We start from the raw sequence: 25,811 nt of genomic DNA, 5'->3' as shown, positions 1-25,811 counted from the left end.
TCAAAATGCCTGCTGCTAAAAGGAGAAAGAACAATTGATGACTTAATTTCTAAATTTAAAAACTGTCATTTAAATGAATCACAATGAAACAGTCTAATTTTTAAATGAATTGCCATCAGCAGTCTCCTGGCATCCCTCCCAGCTGGCAGGCAGCCCCAGCCCCGGTCTCCAGGAAGATGCACTGGCCCATCAGGCTCACGTTATTCAGATACTAAAACATTAGGGTGGGCACACACTGCAGCCTCAGAAAGAAGGTCATTCTGATTTAAAATCTAAACTAGATCTGAAGGTTCTGTTATCAGTGAATTAACTATAGAAACGCCTGGACTAAGGAAAATGTAATTGATTCCTTGCTCTTGGGAATGTGTTTAAAGGACGTAGAGGCAAAACAGTTCTGTTGTAATATTATGGTGGTTGGGTGTGTGTGTGTGTCCACTTAATGGTCCTACCGTGTCCCTGATACTCTGATAGTTCTCCCCTTTATTGACTTCTTCTTTCTCTCTCTTCTCTTTGTTTTATCGTCATTAATTCCTTCCAATTTTTGCTTGATAAGTCAGCCCTTATAATAGCACTTACATTTTCCAGTTTCCAGAGGAATATCCTGGCAGTCCCATCCACCAGCTAAGGGGTCCTTTCCTCCCTAACCACTCCTCACCTTCCCTACTCCAGCCCCCAAGTGCATCTCTACCAGCCCAGGGGACCACGCCTGCAGGCACAGCTTCCATCAGATTGGCCTACTGAGCCATTGGCTGATCTGTTCCTTTTATTTTGAGACATAAAATAAGCTGGAATACGTTTTTAAAAAAACAACCTGTATACATTTTAAGTGCTTTTCCAATAAGCTTGTGAAGTAATTGATCCATTGCCTTATGAGTAGCTTTAAACATCTTCCTGATGTTGAGGAAATATAAGAATAAAACTGTTTTCTGTCCATTACCATTGTCCATCTTTTGACTAACTTTGCAAATAGATTTAGTGTCTTCATACTACTTAAAAAAATCATACCCTTAAAATATAGTATGTCTTGAATAATCATTTTTCTTAAGAAAATATACTCTTGCTTTAATTAATTGCAGTGTTTTTAGTTTCAGAGATATTCTAATGGATCGCGTTTTTTCTTTAGTTTCACTACTAATTTTCAGAGACTCTATTTTGATTGAAATAGACCTGGAAGAAATTTAAAGCTTTGCTTTTAAGTAATTTCAGATTTTATGACATTTTCTCCGTGCTCTTTTGTGAATGAGAATAAGAATCTGCATGTGGACCTCTGTGCTGTCTACTGTTGGGGATATAGTGGATGCTGGGGCACGCTGCTGAGACCTGCCCTTCAAAATGAAGGCTTTCATGCAGGACATGCTCTCCCTTTGAAGGGCACTTCCTTGCCCAATTTTTCACTCCCTCTGGGTAGGGGGGCAGCCCCAATCCAAGGCTGCTGATCTGGGGAGTACAATGACCTGGCCCCCTTGCTTCAACTCAGGACATGTCTAAGGGGCCATCCCAGCTCCAGAGTTCCCTGTAGGGGGTGCTGAGGCCTCAGTTGCAACTGCCTCACTGTCCAACCTCACCCTCTGCCCAGTCTCGCATCCCTTACTCCATTGCAGAAGTTCCCAAGAGCACTCCCCAATAAACGTCCTGCATGCAAATATCCATCTCAGAGTCTGCTTCCAAGGGATGATCTGAGACAGGGTAGTTCAAAAGTCTATTGCCATTTTAGAGACTTTCTGAAGCAAGACTTTGAACCCTCTACTTGAAAACCTTGCCTTAGAGTTAGTTACTGCTCACGAAGCCAGAATTAGTTGGAACCTTCTTTAATGGAAAAGCCATAAACATGCCTGCACTCCTTCCTACAAGTCTGAGCTCAACCACCACCAAGAGACCTTTGGAACAAAACAGACAAGTCACCTGTCCCCTTGGCCAGGAAGATTGGCATTTGTAGGCAAAATTAGTTGTGCCTTTGAGGAGCGTCACAGACCCAGGAAAAAATGCACAACCACACACAATTTTAGATACAATTCCAGGGGGATATTAAACTCTCCCCAAAAAGCTTCTGTGGACTCCGATTTAAGCACCATTCACTATAGTAAAGGTAACAGGAACTCATAGTCTCATAGTAGTTGTCCCCAGCATAGAGAATGAAGAGAAGAAGGTAAAAAAAAAGAAAAGAAATTTGTATATAAAAAAATGCGCTAATTCTTCTTCGTATGATTTCATCAATAGGTTTTGAATAGCCAAATATCAGACTCAACTTACATTTTCCAGAGTCATATCTGCTGTATTTGAACTTGTCTTTTTATGGTATCTCTTCCTGGTACAGTAGACACTGATGAGGGTGACTATCAGCATCAGGGCAAACACAGCAACAGTGGAAGAAGTGGCAATGACAATGGTGTCGCGACGGGAGCCTCTCTTCTCACACCTTTCTCCCATGTACCACCAGTCTTCCCCTGATCGACACCTAAAACATTCAGAGCATGCCTCAGAGTCATGAGTTGGTATTTAAATCTGAAAATCTTCACCATTAAAGATATGGGTCAACATTCAAGTCATTGACATATGGAACTATTTTGTCCACTCTGGACTAGAAGGGGATGGTTAGGCTAGCACCAGAGGCCAGGCAGGGCCAATGGAAAGGAGAAATGGAGGTACTCCAACTCTGGCACTTCAAACAGCAGCTCCAAGGTGGGAAAGGAAAGTAGCGTAGATAACGGAGAAAACTTAGTTCTCAGTGTGCCACTCCCTCCACCTCCCAGCTAGACACCTTGGTCAAGCTCTTCTCAGAACTTAAATATCTCCAACTAGAAAATGGGGACAGTCACACTTAACCACACCAGACAGTTGTGAGGACTTAATAAGATATGTAAACTCATAAGGACTTTTTCCGGCAGTTAGAATATAATGAGTTATTTTTTCATAAGTAATTCCATTGTTCTGTGGCTATCCAAAGTCCCAAATGGACAGCAAAAAATAAATATCCTATGAGTGGTTTTGAGAGGAGAATAAATTGATTTCATTCATATGAAGTATCAATATTTAATCCTACATTGTGGGAATGGTACAATTTCTAACAGGAAAATAGAGAGATCTCGTCTGAGTGACCACTTACCTGCACTCAGCTTTGCCATCTTGGACAGTGCAGATGCCATCGTTCTCACACTGGAGGTTTATGCAAAGGTCATTGATGCTAGAGGTTGGGTTTGGCTGAGTTTGTGTAGAATTAAGGTGGGATATGTCTAAAGAGGGCAGGGGGAGAGCACGGATGGAAATGAGCTTTGCTTTAACAATCATTTGGTCTTTAAGTTTAAAATAGATGCCTAGGTTTCAGATTTGTGAGAAATTCAGGTAATCTTGAGGCATAGTCCAGTAATACTCATAGGCAGTGAAATAATAAATAGGCAGGTGAAATCTAGTTGTAAAGGGAAGCTGGCTGGTCTATGGGGCTGCAGTTGAACCTCATGCTTGCCTGGGACTGGGCTTGCCTGAGCTTGAAAGAGCCCAAGCCCTTGTTACCAACCCTGAAGGGACAGACAAGGAAACCAAAGCACAGAAATGCAAGACCGCTGAGGGGCTTGCCCAAGGTCACAGGTCTCTCCCTTGGTGGAGCAAGTTAGTGGATATATGGCACAAGACACCAGGTCCCCTGACAACCAGGGTTCTGTTCTTTGCTTCTAGGCCAAAGAGGGTCAAACAGAATTGATGAATATGTGACTTTTTCTCTGCTACATAAAATATTTTCTCCCTTGACGAAAGTTATTCCTGAATAATTTTTTCTGAGAAATATCATCTAGATTTACTCTAATTTGCCACTGACATCAAAATTTCATGGGTTTTCATTGTAGTACCTTTCATCACAAATAAGATTCTGATTTACTGAGATGTAAGTGGGTCTTTAATAGTAAATGAGTTAAAAATCCTACCATATAAAACATGGAAACCACCGGTATTTCTGGAAAATGTGTTTATTGGCGCCATGGCTAAGAAATTTTAAAAGACAATAGATTGTTCTTACTGCCAAGATACATATGTGTGTGCCTGTGTATATATGTATGTATGTATACACATTTGAAAGAGACAATAAAGATAGTCCATTTCCAGTTTAATTTCATGTGCTTGTGTGATATTTTTATTTCTGGAATCCTTGAGTATAATCCTAGGGTATAACAGCTATACTTTAACTTATTTCTCAAGAAGTTTTTTGGCGTAAAGTTTTCCACTATTGCTCCACATAGTGGTAATTAAATTCTTTATCCAGGAAACATCACTGTTTCCATTTAAATTATTTTCATATCGTTAATGATTCATATAAAAAAATCCCACTCATGCCCATTTCCTCCCACATTGCTATTTAATATACCTAAAAGTGGAACCCAGAAGAACACAGTAAATAATCACTGGCCACAACAAAAATAATAGCTTATATAAAACTATTTTTATCAACATACCTTCCACTGTCAGTAGGATATAAACATCATTTCCTTTTATAAAATCTCTGCTTTTCAGCCTCTCGTAGGTTATAAAGGCACTGGTTCCATAGCCCCCACCTCTTCTAAATTGAGTTCCATTAGAGAAAAAAGCCACTTCTCCCACTTTGGAAGGCCTGTCCCAAAAATAGTTTCCATCATCTGAAAAAGCAATTTATATTAATGGATTGTGTTTAGCATCATCATAGCTTTTGGTGGTAGGAAAGAACAGGCAATGTGATACACAATTAGGATGGAGCTCAGAATAATTAAATGATGGTATTGACCTGTGATGCATTCCCTGGCAAGTCACTGGAGCTTGCTCATTTATACAGTCCTAAAAGAAATGAGATTGCCTGGCAGGGAGGACCATATTCTGGAATATGAGCGGAAAAGTTCCAAAAGTTTCCTAGGTGGGGTATCATGCCTATGCTGACTGACCAGTATAGAAACTGCCCTGCCCATTAGAATCATTCCTTAGTTGCCTTCTGAGTTACAGACAGTCCTTTTAATTGAGTTAAATCAATATGTTGCTGACATATGCTAGTATGTTAATACTAGCATAGAACAATTTATTTCATTAACTGAATTATTCACCTAACAAAGTCCTTCAGGAGTAGAAGACAGTGAGAAACACTGCTTCTCGGAAAAGGTGATGACCCACCCAACCCTGAGCCATTTTCAGTGTCATTCAGAGAGAAATGCTTTGAAAAAAAGGGAAGAAATCCTGAACATCTAGTCCTTAGAATCCTCTTTGTGAATATTATTTTTTCCCCTATCAAATTGGGTTTTTTTCCTATGTCTCTCAGGTCCATTCTTTTTATATATAGAATTCAGATTTGGCAATAATATTCACCTTGCCATAATTCCATTTTTCCCTTTATTGGGTTCCCAGAGGGCAAAGGATTCTTAAAATTAGAAATGTGATCATTGCTTTCTGGGTGCTGCTCCTTTTTGAGACTGGAAAGATGGGGAATGATGTCATCATTGGCAAGTCCTCCAGAATTCTTTAATAAGAAGTTATAATCCGTTCTCACACTCTTTCCCAACAGTCCAGAGAACCTGCTCAACATCTTCCTTCTCATCAAAAATCACCCCCCATCAAAAGAGCTGAGATTTTTTTTTTTTTTTGACAATCCCAGTGGCAAGATCAAGGCAGCATGAGTTGGGAGAATTCAACACCTGAGGGTCTCACCATAACAGGCCCTTCTACAAGCTTCCATGCTTGACCTATAGTGATTCTCACAACAAATCTATGGGGTTATTATTACTGCTCCAGTTTTACTGCTGAGGACACTGGGGCTCCAAGAGATTATTTGCTTAATGTCACATAACTAATGAGAAGCAAACCTTGGATTTGAACCCACGCATATCAGACTCTAAAACCAACATTCTTTGCACAACACTGGGAATTCAGTCATGGTCATCAATTCCCAGGAATACAGACAATATCTTCTCTATTTGTCGGCATCCCTGCTGACATTCCTGACAGTCTCCTGCCTGAGAGACTCTGTCCACAGCTGCTGAAGCCCTTCCCCCTAAATATCTTCTGTTCCTAAGATTTGGGGCCCAAAATTCCCTAGGTACCTGACTGTACAGTCTCTCATTCCCAAATCGTCCATCCCTCCTAGAGCAATGATCACGTATTAGCAATAAAGAAAATGAGTCACAAACCGGTGGTCATAAATGGGTCTGTAGTTATACTCCGCTGGTTGGACATACGCTCTCGAATGTCAGGATTTTGATCCAAGAGTGTCACCGTGGCTTGTTGCCAAGGACACGGCCACTGTAATTGATCATCATTGGCTCCAGAGATCAAGTGGAAATATATTCCTGCACTAGTTGAATGGTTTAGATTCAAGAAAATCTGAAAGGCATAACCTTTAGAAGAATAAAATGGAGGGCTATATAGAGTTCCATATGGGCTGCCAATGAACTGTGTGAAATTCCTTATATGCCAGGTATGATGAGGGCATTGTGTTTCTGAAAGATTGATGTCATCAATAGACAGGCCACCCAGTGATGCACCAGTGCCTCTGACCCCTCCAAACACCACTCTAAATTTGTTGGTTGCTGCCAATGTTACATGGTAAAGTTGCCAGCTCCCAATGGGTATATCTGCAAAAGAGATATTATTATTTCAAAGAACACAAAGACTATGAATCATGTGCAAATCAACATTAAAGTTCTAACTTTCCTGGACCAATGATCATCCTAGAGCTACTGATTCCTACAGGTTTGAGGTACAGTTTTCTTACTCCTCCAGCCCAGACTCATTTACTTCAAAGTATTTCTGTGGGGTCAGACTGCTCTCTGGAATATTTGGATGTTTATCTCGTTGTTTCTCAGATAAGTCACCCTTTCCCAGAGACAAGTGAGCAAACAACAACATCTAACCCATGAGTGCTTCATGCCCTATTTATGAGTTACCGCCTGTTCTATGTTAGTTAAACAGTCAAGCAAGCCCAATATTCTACCCTCGTTCCCAAGATTCCTGGATACTCAACCTAAGCCTTCAATATATTTCAATATATTTTATAGTTTGATTGGAATACTTCCTTCACATGCAAAATTTTCAATCAACTTTTTGGCAATATTAAACAGGACACTACCAAACCCTAGAAAGGCCATGTCCTACAATTTACTCCTTAGGTCACTTACCAGTGATTCAACATTATAGGTATTTATCTGATATTTGGTATCACCTCCTTTCTCCCCAACCTGCACTTCTCCGTCCACTATTATCCCCTACCCCTAGCTAGCAGTACGTGGTATGCCATCTTCTCTTATTTTCTTATATCACATACCCAAATAAGAAGTACATTGAAAAAATTTCAGAAGACCCCAGACAGAGAATAGCTGAGGAATTCATATCAACCTAGTAGTTAACACAATGCCTTAAAACTTAAAATATGTTGGCACTTAATATTGAAACACAATTGCTTGAAAATAAGTTAGAGATATCCAAATTACAGGAAATGCTATTGTTCATGAATAGATTCTAGATTGAACAGAAACCTTTCATGAGAGCTTCCACTTCGTTATTATCAGTCCTATCAGTTTAAATTCTGGACTCCTAAGCAAGTTTCTTAAGTGCCTTTTGTGCTATTGTCTATCAGTAATAACACTCATAGATTACTAATGGAAAGGAGTATATACACACACACACACATATATAAAATGTATATTATATATGTAATTTTATATATTATATTATACATAATTACATATATAATGTATATGTATAGTATGTGGGTGGGAGTGTGGATATGTATATAGCTATATCTCTATATACATAGATATAATGAGATTAAGAACCTCACTGTTTGTAGGTGTTCATGAAGAAAAATACCATCTGTGTTTCAGATTGTTTCTCATTGTTAAACGGGGGGGAAATGGCATGACATATAGCATAATGTAGATCGACTTTATAATAAACTTTACTTAATTCACTCAAACGAAGAGGTCAGTATGTGGAGCAGACAGTACTATATTTGCCAGCCCTCAGCTCCTTCCTTCCTCAGGGACCCTCTTAACCATCTGCTTTAATAGGTGGTCAACATGACCCATCTCTCTGACACATGATTGGAATGAAGAGTGGGTACTCTCTCCACTCAGGAACTGCTCTGGGAAGTTGCATTTAACCCAAATCATAACAATCAGAGTCCTTCATTTGGATTTATTTTCTAAGCCAGAAATGAGAGGAAGGGTCCCTTTTCCAGTCTGATGGCACATTTGGCAAGATGGAAGCTGGGAAGTGCCAAAGCACCAGTTTTATGGACAAAGCCCATCTGAGGTAACATGAGACCTCTCCAACCACGTTCAGGGACAGGTCCAGTCTCGCCTAAAGCTAGTTCCTCCCTCATCCATTCCACGATGTAGTTACATTGAGCCTATAACTCTTCCCATTTTTTCCTAAGCTAGTTTCCATTGTATTTTTATTACTTGCCAAGAACTGACCTCTACAGTGCCAGAGACTGATCTACACTTTCTTAAGTGAGTGTCACAGAATAGAGCACAGAGAGGAGCCTCATTTTTGCTTCCTTACCATGGCATAAAACAAGGAGGATCCAGTTCTACGGTGAAAAGCAATGAGTCCATAGCCCCTGCCTTGTAGTAAATTGTTGCATTAAGAGTTAAGACTGCCTCACTCTGAACCCAAACAATAAGATTGCTGATACTGTACCTTTTATTTCTTCCACAAGGGTTAAACTACCATCCACATCGTCTGCAGAATACTCCCTGATGTAGATGTTCAGTTGGTCATTTTCACTTCCACTGCTATATAAAAAAAATTGCAAGCACTGAAATCCTCTGTTAGGGTAAAATGTTCTACTTTCCAGCACTGCTGTGGCCCCCACATTTACAGAGCTACTGTCGAAATGCATGAAGAAACCAGAACCTGTTAAGAGGACAAAAGCAGAATTGAGAGAAAACTGATATTGGATATAGAAATGTGTGTGTTGTGGACACTACAGTTCCACTTAGATCCCACTGTATGCAGGGCACTGTGTTTGGCATTTAAATATGTTTCTAGGAGCAGGCATTTTATGAAAGAGATGACATTAGGCTTCCTCCTTCTTACTGCAAGCATTAGTTTTCAAAAACAGAAAAAAGTGTCACCTGACTGGTCTAGTGTATCTCTCTCTCTCTCTCTCTCTCTCTCTCTCTCTCTCGTCTCCCTTCCTCCCTCCCTCCCTCCTTCCTTCCTTTCCTCCCTCCCTCCTTCTGGCCTGTGTAGAACCACTATCCACTACACAAATTTGCATTTAAAAAAGAAAAATATTATTCATTGAAATATATTTGACACATATCGTGTAAATTTAAGTTGCACAACATGTTAATTTGATACATTTATACATTGTAATATGATTGCCATTGTAGCAATAGTTAGCACCTCTATCATGTAACATAGTAATTGTTTCTCTTTAGTGGTTGGAATAATTAAGTTCTAGGGTCTTAGCAAGTTTGGTGATTATAATACAATATTGTTGTCTATATTTACTCTGTTGTGCATTAGCTCTCTAGGGCTTATTTACTACTCATTGCAAGTTTGTACCCTTGAACAATATCTGTCCTATCCCACCCCCCCACCACCACCAAAAGAAGGAAAAGAAAAGGAAAAGCACTTCTTCACTATTAGAGACCTCAACTCCTGCCCAGACCATCTGAGCTGTCAAGTGTAGAGGAGGAAAAATTTTCCCTTCTTCTCTTCTAGGTTCTTTGGCTGGTCTAATAATTAAATTGATATAAGAGAGATTAACAGGAAAAAAACAAATTTAATTACATACATATGGGAGACTCATAAAGATATGAAGACTCAAAGGGCAGCCAGGTAATTGAGGCTTATATAACATCCTGACCTAAGGAAGGGGATTGGGGTCTGGAGATACAAAGGGGAGGGAAGGTAGAGGAGATGTTTGGGAAACAAAGGTTGCCCTGTTGGACAGATAAGTTTCTTAGGTAAAAAGGTATCTCTGGTAATAGCTCTCTTCTTGGTACAGGCCTCCTTTCCAATGTAAATTTAGGTAGTTAAGGGGGAAGTAAAGAGCTTTCCTGAATCTGCTGGGTTTTGATTGCCTTTAGTTCAAAATAATCCTTATGCCAAAGAGACATATTTTAGGGTGGCAAAACCTACTCCCCTCCACAAGCAATGGCCCTGAGTTCTGAAGTCTAGTTTTACATATTTGCTGCCAGAAATGAGCAAATAAATAAAAATTTGGTGTTTGTAGCCAAATAAATATCTATTTAATTCAAAACAAAATTACAATGGAAAAGAATACTCATGAGAATAAAATTAAATAAATTGTACTTTCTACCTTCACTTTAAGTATTTTTGTAATAGGAGTATGTAATCACAACCAGCTGAAATTCTGAAACTAATTAACGCACAGCCTAGTGACTTTCACTGGAAAGTTTCATATTCTGCAAGCTTTGAGGAAAAAACCCCACTACCCAGGAGATAAGAGTTCTTGAAGAGGGACAGTTCTCTCTGCTGTGGGCACATACTATGGGTGGAGGCTTCACGGAGCCCAGCTCTGACTTGTAGGAAGAAAAGCAAATTCAGAGAGTAAAAGCAAAGAAATTAACCATGTCCTGATAACACAGAGAACCGAGTCCTTAGTAGGAACCTAATGGGTTATCACTAGTAATTCTTATAGAAATTAGAAATAAAATCCCAGTCTTTCGCAGCAAAGGAAAAGGCTGGAACCACCGAGAGTAAAATCTAGAAATATCTCCCTCCTGTTACCTTGGCACTGGCCCATGGTAGAGTGGTCGCTCTCTGGCCCCATGGGAACCTCTGAAACCCGCTGCCAGTCAGCATTATCACCTGAACTTTGAACCATACCACACACATTTTCCAGTTCAAAATCGCACGAGTCCATAAAGCTCAAGGAAGAGGCTACAAAATAAAAAACAATTATTGGCACTCATACAACATGATAATCTAAGTGATAAAAACTGAGCTTATCACAGAAGTACTAGGAATGCCAGGATGGTGTTCAAGGGAACTCCTTGCTGATTCTGGGTGATGGTATCTTGAAGGCCTCTGGACGTCTGCAGAACCAACATCCATCAGCTCCGTAGATCTGAATAAGCTGCCTGCCCCAAGTCTTTTTGTTAAATTATCTAATTATAGAAACCTAAGTCTACATCCCTCTATTCAGATTATCAAGCCACAACCCAGATTATTTGATCTCATTTATATTACAACTATACACCTCATTTGGGCTGAAAAGAGTTTTGAATATCAAGTTGGCCCAGATTTGAATGAGTAACAGCTTCGAAAACCTGCGGGGGGCATGTTCCATACAGGACACATATGTTTTTATATCTGAAAGCCAGAACTTGTGAGAAGAAAAATGCTGCTTCCAAGTTGTAGATTGGGATCTGGCTGCTATTCTGCTTTTTTTCTGAATATGAAACTTCAACTATCAAACTATAATTACCAATTATCAAACTATAATTTCAGAAAACCCAGCAATGCTCAGCAAAATGGCACAAAGCATAATTTTTTCCTACATAGCAGAGAGAAACAGAAGTCATTTCAAAGACCCTGTCACATACTGCAGTTATACAGTTGATTCAACTTTAAGAGATCATAGTCACTGAAATCCATGCGTTGGCCGATCACATCCAGGAAGTCTGAGATTCTTGTTACAATTGTTGGTTCTGTTCCATTTTGGAATGCAGTTTTACTGTAGTGCATTACTGAATTGTAGTCATAGGGAACATTCAGAGAATCTGATACTTCGTCATCATAGATGTTAAAATTGTGCTCTCTGCCTAATAATAAGTAAGAAATCTTTAATTACTTGATGTTCACAAAATTCAGCTTATCTTACCCCAAATACTGTCAATTTTGAAATGGAGACTGTAATAAACATAGTGCAACCTTTGCTACAACTGATCTATGGTACTGCAAGAGTGTTTCATATAGTCCTATTCTAGAATGTAATATTCAAGCTTAGAATTGTGATACCAGCGGTCATGCTAAACATATCTAAAGTCTCATTACAGCCCCAAATTGGACATTAGCATTTGGCCTAAGGTGCTAAGAACTGTTAATGGAAAGGAGGATTCTAAAAGGCGTTGTTGAAACAGTCATTGGCAGGCGATGATGGGAGGGTGGGGGCATCCACAGCAGATGGAGATGAAAGTAAGAGGACTTGGGGAGATGTGGTGGGAGAGGACCTGGGAATGATAGCATAGAGTCATTAGATAGGATTGACATAGTCAGGGATTTCATGGTTAGTGAAATATGTGTAGAAGTACTTAAAATGAATACATTTAGAGAAGATGCCTGGCTGCTTAACATCATACTAATGGACAACTGATTGCAACTTGAAATTGGACAATTTTTTGGTCACGGTGAGGTGGACCTGATCTCCAAAGCGTATAGATGTGTTATCAAATCTAGGCAGAAGTTTCGACCAAAAATAAGACTTTGGGAATCCTAAAGAGTGTGGCCATGGATTAAAACTAAACACTTCTGGGGGCCGGCCCAGCGGCGGAGTGGTTAAGTGTGTGCTGCACTGCTAGCGGCCCGGGTTCTGATCCCGGGCGAGAACCAACGCACCGCTTGTCAAGCCATGCTGTGGCGGCGTCCCATATAAAGTAGAGGAAGATTGGCACAGATGTTAGCCCAGGGCCAGTCTTCCTCAGCAAAAAGAGGAGGATTGGCATGGATGTTAGCTCAGGGCTAATCTTCCTCACACACACACACAAAAAAACTAAACACTTCTCTTGCTCTTTCAGTCTGCTGTATGGCTTACCCCAGCCAAGATCACCAGATGGGGGGGTGGAAAGGAGCAAGAGCTGTGATGTTAAGATTGTGATGTCAGGGCCCTCAGCACAGGGCAGTCCTCACAGAGCCTCACACGATGGCAATGCTATTTCATTGGCCATACCCTACAGAGGCAGGACAGACAGGGAAACTGTCACTGTGAAAAACATGAGTTCTAGTCGGACATGGTTATTAAAACCTTTCTGACTTTGAGCACAAAGTCACAAAAAGTTTGAGCTGTTCAATTACCGCGGTGTTTCTCAGTATGGGCTCCATGGAACAATAAACCCAAATACTCCACAAAAAGAAAAAAAAAGACCAGATTAAGTCACTTTGGGAAATGCTCCTCTTCTTGGAGATTTAACATTCATGTTAGTCTAACCAAGACTCTGAACAGTAAGCAGTGTAAATAACTGTAAGTTTAATTTCTTTTAACCTAGGATTTCCCAAACTAATTTGACCACAGATCCCTTTCCACACAACAGCTGTGAACAAATTGTGGGACAGCGCTCCATAAAACGTGCTTTGGGAAACAGTAGTTTCTAAGATCATACCCAGCTCAAACTAGGGTTCTGGGATACTGTGCCCCAACAACTTTCAGGCACTTCAACTCATGTTGAGTTAGAGCTAAAGGAAGTAAGACATCAAAACATCAGAGTTTTTCCATTATTAACAGTTGGCACAGATGGCAGGAGAGGGCATATGCTTAGAAATTCAGTCTTTAACTAGGAAATATAAGAAAACAAGAGAAATGTACCTGACAGAATTCTGTCCCACATTATCGTGACATAGTCATCTCGATCAGAACGCGACTGCTCATGCCAGAAGCCCAGCGCATGGAGGAACTCGTGTTGAACCGTTGCTATTCTGTCACAGTTTTCCCCGATGGAGAGCTCTTGCCTCCCAACATTCCTATTTCCCACGTAAGACCAGCAGCTTACAGGAGAGTCACAGGAGAAAGGGGAGAGGGTGTTACAACAATGCAGGTTGAGGTCTCAGTGCAAAATCTCCAATGGCTAGTCCACTCAGTCACCCTCCCAGCTCTGTCCTCTGGTATCTGTACACTATACATTTCTCTTGTAACTCTGGTGAGGGATGAAAAACCTTACAGACCAGAGGATCCCTGGAAAACTTGCCCTGGCACCAAACATTACAAAGAAGTCAGCCTAGTCCTGATTTTTCCTCGAAATTTCAGTCTTTCAGATCGTCCTTGGTGTGTCCATGACACTAATAAAGGTTTCATAGGGACAGTAAGCATTCGGAATTGCTGAGCTCCATGCAGATAACACTGTCACCTTCTTAACTCAAGTAGTAAGTGTCGTTATGTTAAAATACATTTAAGTACACATGCATGCACACATACACACGTGTTTTACTTAAAGGGGGAAATAAGGAGTAGGTTAACAACAAACAGCTGAAGTTCCCAAATTTGCGGGGTGGATGTCATGCAATCCATCCTCCTTGTCTTAGCATTGGTAGTCTGGTTGCATGTATGAAAATATCATTTTTATGGCTAGAGAAACTAGATACAGTTTGTCTTATACTCTCCAGCAAACAGCAAAGGAAGCCCCCCGCCCACCCCCAAGGTCAGGGCCTAGGGCAATTGCCGTGATACGCCACAGCTGCAACGTTCCTCACCCCAGCCCTTAGAAGACGAGCTCCTCAACCCACCCGCTATCCTTGATCACCGATATATAGTTAGCTTCTCCAGTCCAAGGCTTGAAGTCAATGCATGTTTTTAGGCGATAGCGTTCAAATGCGTTGAGGATGACTCCCTTAGCATTTATTTCTGAAGGAAGAAAACAAGCAAAAATACACTTATTAAAATCATCACCATTGAAAAATTCACCATAGAAACAGGCCATGCAGTATATTGTTTATTGTGAGTTAGTTCCTCTATGAATATTTAGTGTTTTATTTTTACCAAGCTTAGTATTCGGTACCAATGAAGGAAGTCTCCTATGCAAGTATTTGATTGTTGTTCAGATCCTTTATTTCACCCCGTATTTACTTCTCTGGAGCCGTTGGAGGTGCATTACTGAACAGCAAAAGGGGCATTTCCTTCCTCAGAGAACATATACATTGGATCACAGGCAACCAAAATGAACAATCACTGTCACATGCTTCATCCGAGAAGCTGAAATATGTATTTACAGCCTCACAGTAGAGCTTTTAATCCGAGGACCTTGAGATGTGAGGGTCCTTGAATATTCTGAAATAGTATGTAAAGTACCTATGTCTATATCTACATCTATGTCTATCTACATTTATCTCTCTGCAAAGTGCATTTTCTGGGGAGAGCTTTCATAAGATACGCAAGTGAGTTCAGGGCCCAAAATACGGTTAAGAACCATTGCTTTGAAGTTGAGTGATGCTAACAGGTTGGATACACGTGGAGCTCAAAGGAAATAGAGGTGTGAAAGTAACCAAGACATACAGGAAAACAAACAGACGGCAACCTGGAGGAAGGGGCTATATCAGATGCACAGGGAGAGATCATCACAAATGGGGTTGGGTACTGGTAAAGAGAAGGAGGTGGGAGATAGTATGGCAGAGTGGAAAGTGCTTTGACTCTGGAACCAGACACACCTAAGTTCTCCCTTAATCTCACCACTTACCTTTGATGTGTAAGCTTTGCTAATTGAATTCCCTTTGGAGCTTTGGTATCATCAGTTAAGTGGGGACATAAAGTCAACTTTGCAGGAAGATTGTGAGGATAAAGAGAGACAGTACAGGTGAAGTTCTAAGTGAAAGGAGCGTTTATCAAATATTCATTTCCTTCCTCTCTTCTTATGTGACCATTGCACAGACATTTAAAGACGATTACTCAGGGGGCCAGCCCCGTGGCTTAGCGGTTAAGTGCGCGCGCTCCGCTGCTGGCGGCCCGGGTTCGGATCCCGGGCGTGCACCGACGCACCGCTTCTCCAGCCATGATGAGGCCGCGTCCCACATACAGCAACTAGAAGGCTGTGCAACTATGACATACAACTATCTACTGGGGCTTTGGGGGAAAAAAAATAAATAAATAAAAATTTAAAGACGATTACTCGAAACGCCTCTGTCCAGGTAGGAGAAGGTCAAGAACAGGATTCACAGAAGTAAGGCCCTAAAATCCATGAATCTGTAAGACGCACTCAGAATTCAGCCTTTTACGATACCACACAAATAATACACTTGGTTATAAATAAGTTAGAAAATGCACATGAACAAAAAAAGGCAATTTAAAATCCTATCCCCCAGGAATAAACAATCACCCTTATCATGCTTTTTGCTTATGAATACATACATACATAACATACATATATTTTGATAAAAAATAAAGTCACAGTCTAAAATTCTATAAACTTTTTCTCACTAAATAATATATCATTAAAATCTTCATCAAGTATTGTTTTTATCTTAATGGCTACATTATACGGCTGTAACATACATAAGTAATTTCCTGTTGTCAAATATTTAAGTTGTTTCCAAATTTTCTGTACTATATTTATCACATTTGGATCACTATTTCAAATCTAATACTTCCTTTTTTGTACTGGATGTAAAAGGAGGAGTATGCTGGTCCTGGCCTTCTATCAAAGCTTTCTTAGTATAGTTTCTACCCTACACTGAATTGTTTTGAAACTCAAATAAGGGAACAAATGTAAAAGTTTTGTCAAAAGTATGGCCCTCTCCCAAGATAAGATCTTCACGTACCATGTGCCTCTATTTACCAAGGGCCTTAATCCACTTGGTTTCATAGACGCAGAAGTGCTCCACCTGGGATCCTGTTATCTAAATCCCCAGGCTCTGAAGGATAAGGCAGGTCCTAGACAAGCTTAGGAGTTAAGCAAGCAGCTGTTCAGGATTATTTTCCCCTTGTTAGCCTCTGCAGATGCCTAGCACCTTGACCTTCATTTCCATCCCCATGTCTTTTATCACTATCCTCCACTCCCTACCCACCTCCAAACCTCCACCTCAAATCTGGCACTCAGGCAAGGCATTATAATTTATTCAGTGGAAGCTAGACATGGCTGCTTCAAGTGTTACCCCTTTCAGGGGAGTTGCATCTAACAGCCAGATCGTACCTGAAGTTTAAGCTAAAAGACTTAAGCCCTACTGGCAGAATTTCATACGTTGGTCCACCAGAATTTGAGTAATAATGATTTCTGGCCCTCCAGAAATCACCTCCGGAAAACCCTTCATAGGTATTTACTTTTTGCTAAGTGTAAGTGTGGCCTTGCTTAGTGATTTTCTTAGTCGGAGTCATTTGAAGATGGCATAAATTTCTGAAACATGAGGAAATACTCTTCTCGCTTTATTTTTTTTTTTTAATGAAAGAGTGCTTTTTTTAAAAAAATTTTTATTTATTTATTTTTTTGTAAGGAAGATCAGCCCTGAGCTGACATCCATGCCGATCCTCCTCTTTTTGCTGAGGAAGACCGGCCTTGAGCTAACATCTATTGCCAATCCCCCTCCTCTTTTTTCCCTTTTTCTCCCCAAAGCCCCAGTAGATAGTTGTATGTCATAGTTGCACATCCTTCTAGTTGCTGTATGTGGGACGCCGCCTCAGCATGGCCGGACAAGTGGTGCGTCAGTGCACGCCCGGGATCCGAATCGGGGCCACCAGTAGCGGAGCGCAGGCACTTAACCACTAAGCCACGGGGCCGCCCCTATTCTCCCTTTAAACATAGAGAATAAGTTCAATGCTACGATATTGAACAGAGGTAAAGAATTTTCTAAATAAGGAGGAATCAAAATCATAGAATTGAAAAAATGGCCTATAAAAATTTGAAGTTTAATTATATTATAAAAACTATATAACATGAAACAATGCAATAATAGCAAGTAAAAAAACACAGAACAAAAAATTTAAAACACTATGGTTATAACTATGTAAAAATGTGCACAGTTTGGATGGTAGGATCTGGGCTGAATTTTTTGCCTAACATGTTTCATTCATATATGTTTATCAATTTATTTTTAAAAATATTTATTAACTGCCTATAATATGCCAGAGACTATGCTAAGTCTCAGATTTGCAAGATGAAAAATAGCTCCTGTCCTCAGGGCATTCACTGTGTTGTTTTATAATGTTATTTAAGAACAGGTACATAAAGCTCATAAGGTTACAATAACTTTAATTAAAATACATGGCAAAAATAGCCTAAGAGATATAGTCACATTAAAGCTTACATGGAACACACTTAGGAGAATAAATTTTTTTAAATTTTATATATATATATATATATATATATATATATATATATATAAAGTTTTATATATATATATATATAGTTTAAAAACAAAAGTATTTTTTAGGGGCCGGCCTGATGGTGAAACAGTTAGGTTCATGGGTTCTGCTTTGGTGGCCTGGGGTTCGCCAGTTCAGATGCTGGGTGCAGACATACTCACCGCTCATCAAACCACGCTGAGGCGGAGTCCCACATAGAAGAGCTACAACTCTACAACTACGATACACAACTATGTACTGGGGCTTTGGGGGAAAAAAAGAAAAAGAGAAAGATTGGCAACAGTTGTTAGCGCAGGGCCAATCTTCCTCAAAAAAAAAAAGTATTTTTAAATTTTTTAATCAAAAGATTAAAACAAAATTATTTAAAATCTTTCAGATTCCCCTTGATTCCAAAAGTCTTTCTCTCTTCATATTATAGCTTCTAATCTCTTGCCTTGGCATTTTCTGCCTCCTCTTGGTCTTTCATCTATGTTTCTGGCCAATCCTCCCTTCTCAATAACTTGTATAAGATCCTCCATCGATACCAATTCCAAAAAGTAGTTCCCCCAGGCTGAAATCCATTCTTGGCCATCTTCTCACTCAATACAATCTCCTTTGGTCATTCAATAAGATCCAATTATCTAAAGAGTACTTGTGCAAGATGCTCATTCCTACCCATGGCTTCAACCATCTCCTACACCCTAATGACTCCCAAATATTTCTTTATCTTGAATGACCAGGTCATACACCAACACTTTATATGAATCTCCACCTCAGCGAGCCTGATGCATTTCAAATTCTGCATGCCAAAAACTAATTTCCACCACACTTCTCTATCCCACCCTTTTCAAGACATATTCTCTATTCTTGTTAAAGGCACTACCATCCACCCAGTTGCCTTTGTTTAAAAACAGGTACATAAAGACTGAATCCTGGGCACTGGCATCTCTTTACCTAGATGCATCTTATTCTTGAACACTTGCAGTCAATCACCAAATCGAACAATTGCCTCCTAAGTCTCTCAGCATTATCCATCCTTGTCTATCCTCAGTGAAAGAGTCTCGGTTCAGAAACTCTTCAGTTCTTCCCTGAATTTCTTCAATAGTCTCCTAATTGATCTTACTTTCTTTTTGCCCCTTCATTAGTACATCTTCTATACTGCAACCAGTATGATAACAATCTCACTTCCACATTAAAACTTTTGGAGTCTCCACATTATCGTCAGTATACACACCAAGTTCTTTAACGTGGGAAAGACTCCTTCCCAATCGGGATTCTGCCTACATGTTCAACCTCATTGTCTCCCCACTTCCAATCCAAATTCCAGCTAAGGGTTTTTTCCCTTCTGCATGCCTTTGCACATAGTGATCCATCTGCCCAGAGAGCCCTTCTCTTGCTATTGGAGGCTGCACCAGCGCACATGCTGCCTTTCTGGGAATTAGAAAGAAGCACCTCATCTGGGCACACGCTGCAAGTGTTGGCTTGGCCAGTGGATGGATAGCACTTCATGCAAAGAAACAAATGCCTCCTGATGAACAAAATGTAAACTTGATTTCAGTCCCTTTTTTCCCCCCTCCCAGGCACCTATATATGTTGTACAACTTACACAACTGTTGTGACAGCCCTGCTGCATAGCGTCACCTGCTCCCTAATGCATATGCCTTTATATCTAGGTTGAGTTAAATGCCCCTCCAATGTGCTCCCATAACTCTTTGAACATATTACTAATCATAATGTTTATTCCATTCTACTATAATTAGCTTTTTGATTTATCTGAATCTCCACTGAAATGTATGATCTTTAAGAAAAAGTTTCCCAAATAGCAGTTCTTAAACTGGTGCTGGTAACTGATGTCATTTTCATTAGTCCATAAATAAAATGAGATCCATGTTTAGAGTTTTCCATTACAATTAAATTTCTTCTATAGAAAAATTGTTCTTAGTTTTGGATTAGCTTCTCCTAACTTTCTAGTATTAAAATATCTATTTTATGAAAAGATGATGACAAAAGATAGTGGATTCTTGTTGTTGTTTAAGTTCCTGATTTGGCAAAATAAAATGTTGGCAAAACAATGCCAGTCTCTGAAGTTCTGTTTGGTTGGTTGTTTTATGTTTTTTACTCACATGTAAAATCTGAACACGTGGGAAACCACAGCTGTAAAAATAAAGACCAGCTCCCTAATCTTTATGTCCCAAGCATCCAATACAGAGTAGGCTTTCCATAAATGTTGGTTGAATTAATCTCTTTATTGGTCCAAACTCAGCAAATACTTCAGACAAAATCATTTAGATTCTTTTCATTGTTCATTTTGCATATTTCTTTAAGTAAATGCACATAGCGACACAAAGCAACAAACAAACAAACCCTTCAAGACCATGCAAGCGTACCCTTGGAAATACTATAATCATATTCTGTCAGGAACATACATTTGTTATGGACACTCCAAGGTGTATACTAACCCAAGCTATCTTCTAGAACATATGGAATGGTATGAGGCCATCTATATATTTCTCCAATGATGGAATTTCTTTCTTGTGCCTGTCAAAAATAAACATGAAAGAGTTTACTAAATGAATCAGGCAAAAACTTATGAAATAATCAATAGTTAATCTAGAAATAAATGAAGTTTAAAGCCCTCTCAGCCAGCCTAAGCAAATTGCAGGTGTGTGTGTGCACGTGTGTATGTGTACCCCTACTTTTATCATATTATATCATATTTTCTAGGAGGAAATTGCTAATTTCTATCATTAATTTTGTTGATAAAGTTAAAGAAGGAATCATGCAAAATCATGTAAAGAATAATTGTTGGAAAACTGAACTATAAACTTTGGTAGATTTATAGACTACTTTCCCATACTAGAGATTAAAAGTTTACAAGAAGGAAGTGATAGCAATACTTCAGTAATCTTGATCTCACAATATCAGGAAAAGTCACACATGAGCTAGGCCAAAGTTTTCAAAAATTTTTAAGGGATTTGAATTTTTTTTTTTTTTTGTGACGAAGATCAGCCCTGAGCTAACATCCAATGCCAATCCTCCTCTTTTTGCTGAGGAAGATTGGCCCTGGGCTAACATCTGTGCCCATCTTCCTCTACTTTATATGGGACACCGCCACAGCATGGCTTGACAAGCGGTGCGTTGGTGCACATCCGGGATCCGAACGTGCAAATCACGGGCCAGCAGCAGAACATGTGCACTTAACCGTGACACCGGGCTAGCCCCTGAAATTTTATAATAGAAAACTAAAGATATTTCATTGATGTATTTGTCCAGTCAACAAAATGAACACTGCTCAAGAGAATAGAGATCCATTGGTAATAAAACTACGAAAATCTCTACCTTCATGGAGCTAATATCTAGTGGAGGAGACAAACAGTATCTAAGAAAACAAATAAATTTAAAAAGGATAAATTTAATAGTAATAGAGGAAATAAAAAAGGAAGATGTGGACAAGAGTAAAAGGATGGGGGAGTACATTAGATTAAGTGGCCAGGACAGGATTCCTTGAAAGGGTGACATTTAAGGTGAAATGGAAATAAGAAAGAACTGGGATTGAAAGCGACCCTGGGAAGATCATTTCAGACAGAGGAAACAGTACTAGTCGCTCTAGTTCTGAGGTGGGAATATGCTTGATATGTTCTGAGTCTTGGTAAGTTTTGAAGACAGTAGCCTAATGAGTTAGGAGAGAAAAGCAATGAGATAAGAGAAGAGGAGAGGAAAGGAGACAGGAGGAGAGATAGGCAGGAGTTGAATTATGCAAGGTCTTGCAGGCTGTGGGTAAATTTGGATATGATTACAATGCAATAGGGAGCTGTTGGAGAGTTTTAAGCCAGGAAGTGAAATGGTGTCATTGCCTATTTAAAAGAACACTTCGCTGTGGGGGATGGAGACTAGGGCAGGTGGAAAAGATTATAGGAGAGCAATATTTGAAATAGACAAATTAGGAGAAAAGTGGATTATTTGAGGTATACGTTTGAGACAGAAATGACAAAACTTGCTGATGTATTGGATGGTGGGGTGAGAAAAAGGGAAGAAGCAAAGGCGACTTCTGGATTTTTTCTTATTCAATGGAGTGGGGTGAGGGAGTGGTGATGATTTTACTAAGAGGGAAGACTGGGCAGGAACAGTTTGTATGGAAAATCAGAGTTCAGTTTAGGACACCTTATGTTTGAGGTATCTCACAGACATTCAAATGGAACTGACAAATTGACACCTGGATAGATCAGTCTGGAGCTCAGGGGAAGGAATGGACTAGAGTTATACATTTGGAGTCATCAGCATGGAGATGGCATTTAAACCCCTGACACAAGGTGAGACCAAGAAGGAGAGAATACAGATAGAAGAGCAGGCCAGGACTATGCCTTGGACACCGCAGCTCTGTTTCTTGAGTTAAAGTTCACAGTGAGGGTTTGAGGGGTGTCCACAGTGCTTACGATAGTAAATGTTTAAGCTCCCTAAAACTACACGTAAGGTGCCTATGTTTATCTGTGTGCCATGATGGCTAGATCAGAATCAATGCTCTTTACGAATAGGTTTGGGAGGATCTCTACTTGGCAACACTATGACCAGCTGTCAGGGTAGAAGTCACAAAATCTCTCTCTTACGGTAAAAAGTCTGATTCATTGAAGATGTTTGCAAATTCAGTTTAATTTTGCTTCAACTAGATTGACTCAATGAGGTTCTATTTAGAAATGAAAACGTCACATTGTTCCAATAATGAAAGTCAATCAGATCAATAAGACCAAGGCATATACAGTGACGCCTTAGAGTATTATGTATTCATTGAATAAATGTGTCACCACGTTTCTGTGCCCTTAGAGATAGTTGGGCTTAGCAAAGCCCACGCTGTCCAATCATTCTCAGATACTCTGTATTTTAGCTTGCGGTGATTAATAGAAGATTCTTCCTTGCATTATTTCAACTCACCCCAGTATGTCTGATGTCTCCTTGAAAAAGATCCAGTCCCAAACCTAGGAGGAAGATAAAAACTCATGTTAGCAATTGAATTCAAACTTACACAAAGAATGTAAAAAAAAAAAAAATCCACAAACCTTCATTGATATCAAATATATCCTGGTCAATTCCACCATCTACATCTTTAACTAAAATAACAAAGAAAAACGTATTGAACATTATGTTTACGAAAGAAGAAAATCTTTATCAGTTACCAAATTAAAAGTAAGCTAGGTTCTTTTGCCTCAGATAAGTGACTGCTATGTTCTGATTCAATGCACGTTGATTGATTGTTTGAGAACCTCTCATGAGCCAGGCATGGGGCTATGGGGCTTTTGCATATATACTCTTGTCCTATCCATGTCCCTTGAATGATGAATGACTTCAGGAATAAGAAATTGGCCACTTCGTGTACTTTTAAGCTTAATTTGGAAGACTAGATTAGATGACTAGAATAAATCAGAAGCAAATGTTTAAATATGGTCAAACCAGCCCAATCTACCCATACATGTATATCCCTTACTGGTAGCATACCTTGGAACTCTCAAGCAAAATTCATAATTTAAATTTGAATTACTCTTTCAAGTTGCAAAGAGGTGGATAATATGGCCAAATCTCTAAGTGTACAACTGAATAGAATGGACATCAGGTCCATCTGATTTGACACCAAATAGCAAAAATAATAATAGCAAGCATTTATGGGATGTCTATGTGTCAGTCACTGTGTTTGGACTTATGTGTCAGTCACTGTGTTTGGACTTTCCTATATCACGATCTATTTTTCTGCTGAGTATGTGGAACCCTGAAACAGGAACAATAAAATGTTCCTCAATAAATCAAAAGGAGCCACTGTTTGATCAAAGTTCAGTACAATTATGCAATTACAAGTATGCAACTACACGTTGTGCTTAGCATTAAATGTGTCCTAAGTTCTTCTGTTCTATTTTTCTATTATCCACATAACTTTATTTTACTATAACTTAGAGCAAAACTCAAAATAGACTCACCAAAGTTTTCTGGAGTTGGCTGGGAAACAAACACATAAAAAAAGATATTATTACTATGCCCATGACATAAATGTTCTTCTTGGTTCCAATTTGTATCTAGCCATTTGGGTGTTTTTTTTCTTTTCATTAATATTATGGATTATTTTCTGGCATATATCCGAGACAGCTAAATTGGAATCTAAGATAACTTTTTGACCAAAGGATCTTCTCATTTCATATAAAAAAATGAAACCGCCTGTTACATGAATTTGAAGGTGAGAGAAACGAGAAATCAACTTTACAGATAGAAAAGAAGGCAGAACATAAGACTCCAGTCCTCAAATAAGTGTTTACTTTAAACATGATTTTCTAAAGGATTCATGGAGCAATATTTGAAAAACCTAATAATTTATTCCCAATGTTGAAATATTTCTATAATTTATAATCATCCTTTAAAAAGAAATTTTATTGCAGACCTCATTAATCATAGTTTACATTTATATTTCTCTCAAAACTTTGCCTTCAAAGACAATACCAAATGCTTAAGAAAAAAATCAACGGGTGTACTTTGCAATTAAAAAAAAAACTTAAAAAAAAGTCTAAAAATAGATTCTCTACAAGTGACCGAATGAAACCCAGACTACATGCCTGATGGAAAAAATTAAGTAAATCTGAGAAATTTCTTACTGAAGTCTAGTAAAAAAGCTCAAGGGACTGGTAGACAATAGATCTTGGTTATATTCCTGGTTCCACCAAATAACAGCAAGTCAGTTCACCTTCCTGATACTCAGACTATAAAATATGGTCAGTGCCTGCTTTGCGTGGGTATTGTAAGAGTTATACGATACAATGTGAAAGCACATTGTAAGCTATAATAAAAGTGTCACACAGATGTAAGGTACAATTTTATTTAAGTATGGCTAACATATCTAAATACTAGAGTTGTTTGGAGTATTTGCAAGCAGTGGGAATGAACTGGTTGGATGGTTACCATCCTTTTTGATATGAATAAATGCTCTGGTTATCTCACACTTTACACACACATAGCCACAGACTCATAAAGGAATGCCAATGCACCTACTGAAAAAAGTTATCAAGTATTCATTCAAAATTACAGTTTGAATGTATTTTCAATGGTATCTCTTGTTCTCAATACCACAGTTCTTGTTCATAGACTATCAGTTTAATATAATAACTGTTATTTTCAAATCACAACTAAAGGTTTTCCCCCAGGTATTTGAAACTTCATTTAAAATCTTGGGGTGGTTTGTGGCACAGACTGTCTTTCCCTGTGGGAAGATGATGAAGGAACAGAAGAGAAATCTCATGCTACAAAACCTGGTAAGTATTTGCTGTACCTGTGACATTCATCCCTCACTCCATTCATGTCTCATGTCACTATGACAGCAACATGCATTTCATTCAGCAGGAAAAATGGAATGATTTTCAAATTTCACATTTTCCATCTTATCAAAAGAAAACTTATTACACAACAACAAAACTGAAAGAAAAATGTAACTTTATGTCAATATCTCTGACTCTTTCTCTGGCACGGCTTCTTCTCACTCTCTACACCCTCCCTGCCCCTGCTCACCAAAAAGAAACGACAATTTCACTAACACTTTGAAATTTCTAAAAACAAAAAATGAACAAACAGGTTGTTTTTTAACAATTGGTATCAACTGCCCCCCATTTTTCTAATTGTTTCCCATACATTGTTTCCTTACCAAGCCAGAAACCACAAGGAGAGCAGCAAAGAACAGAAACCAAGGCAGATACCGTGAATCCATGCTGTCACTTCCAGTTGCAAGTTGCAAACTATGAAATTCAGAGTAGCATTTACTTTTTAAAAGGCAAACATCATAACTTATAGCCTTTGATCTCAATGATCCATCTTGCAGGTCAGCTCACTGTGG

At 39.1% G+C, this 25,811-nt stretch overlaps 1 protein-coding gene across 1 annotated transcript; it reads right to left on the bottom strand.

The window, feature by feature from the left end:
• Positions 1-25,685, bottom strand: MEP1B (meprin A subunit beta). Its single transcript, XM_087439404.1, has 15 exons — positions 25,623-25,685; positions 23,917-23,935; positions 23,008-23,058; positions 22,883-22,926; positions 20,416-20,494; positions 14,416-14,533; positions 13,502-13,680; positions 11,526-11,744; positions 10,708-10,860; positions 8,644-8,859; positions 6,132-6,575; positions 4,440-4,619; positions 3,104-3,230; positions 2,251-2,455; positions 1-15 (listed from the first exon to the last, which is right to left on the bottom strand). Exons 1-15 carry the CDS (start codon positions 25,683-25,685, stop codon positions 1-3), a joined length of 2,112 nt encoding a protein of 703 aa, XP_087295530.1.
• Positions 25,686-25,811: the final 126 nt, after the last annotated feature.

The sequence above is a fragment of the Ceratotherium simum genome, chromosome 14 (genome assembly GCF_057802395.1).
Source record: "Ceratotherium simum simum isolate JZ-2026a chromosome 14, ASM5780239v1, whole genome shotgun sequence".
Classification (NCBI taxonomy): Eukaryota; Metazoa; Chordata; class Mammalia; order Perissodactyla; family Rhinocerotidae; genus Ceratotherium; species Ceratotherium simum.
This window is presented reverse-complemented; position numbering and strand designations above follow the sequence as displayed.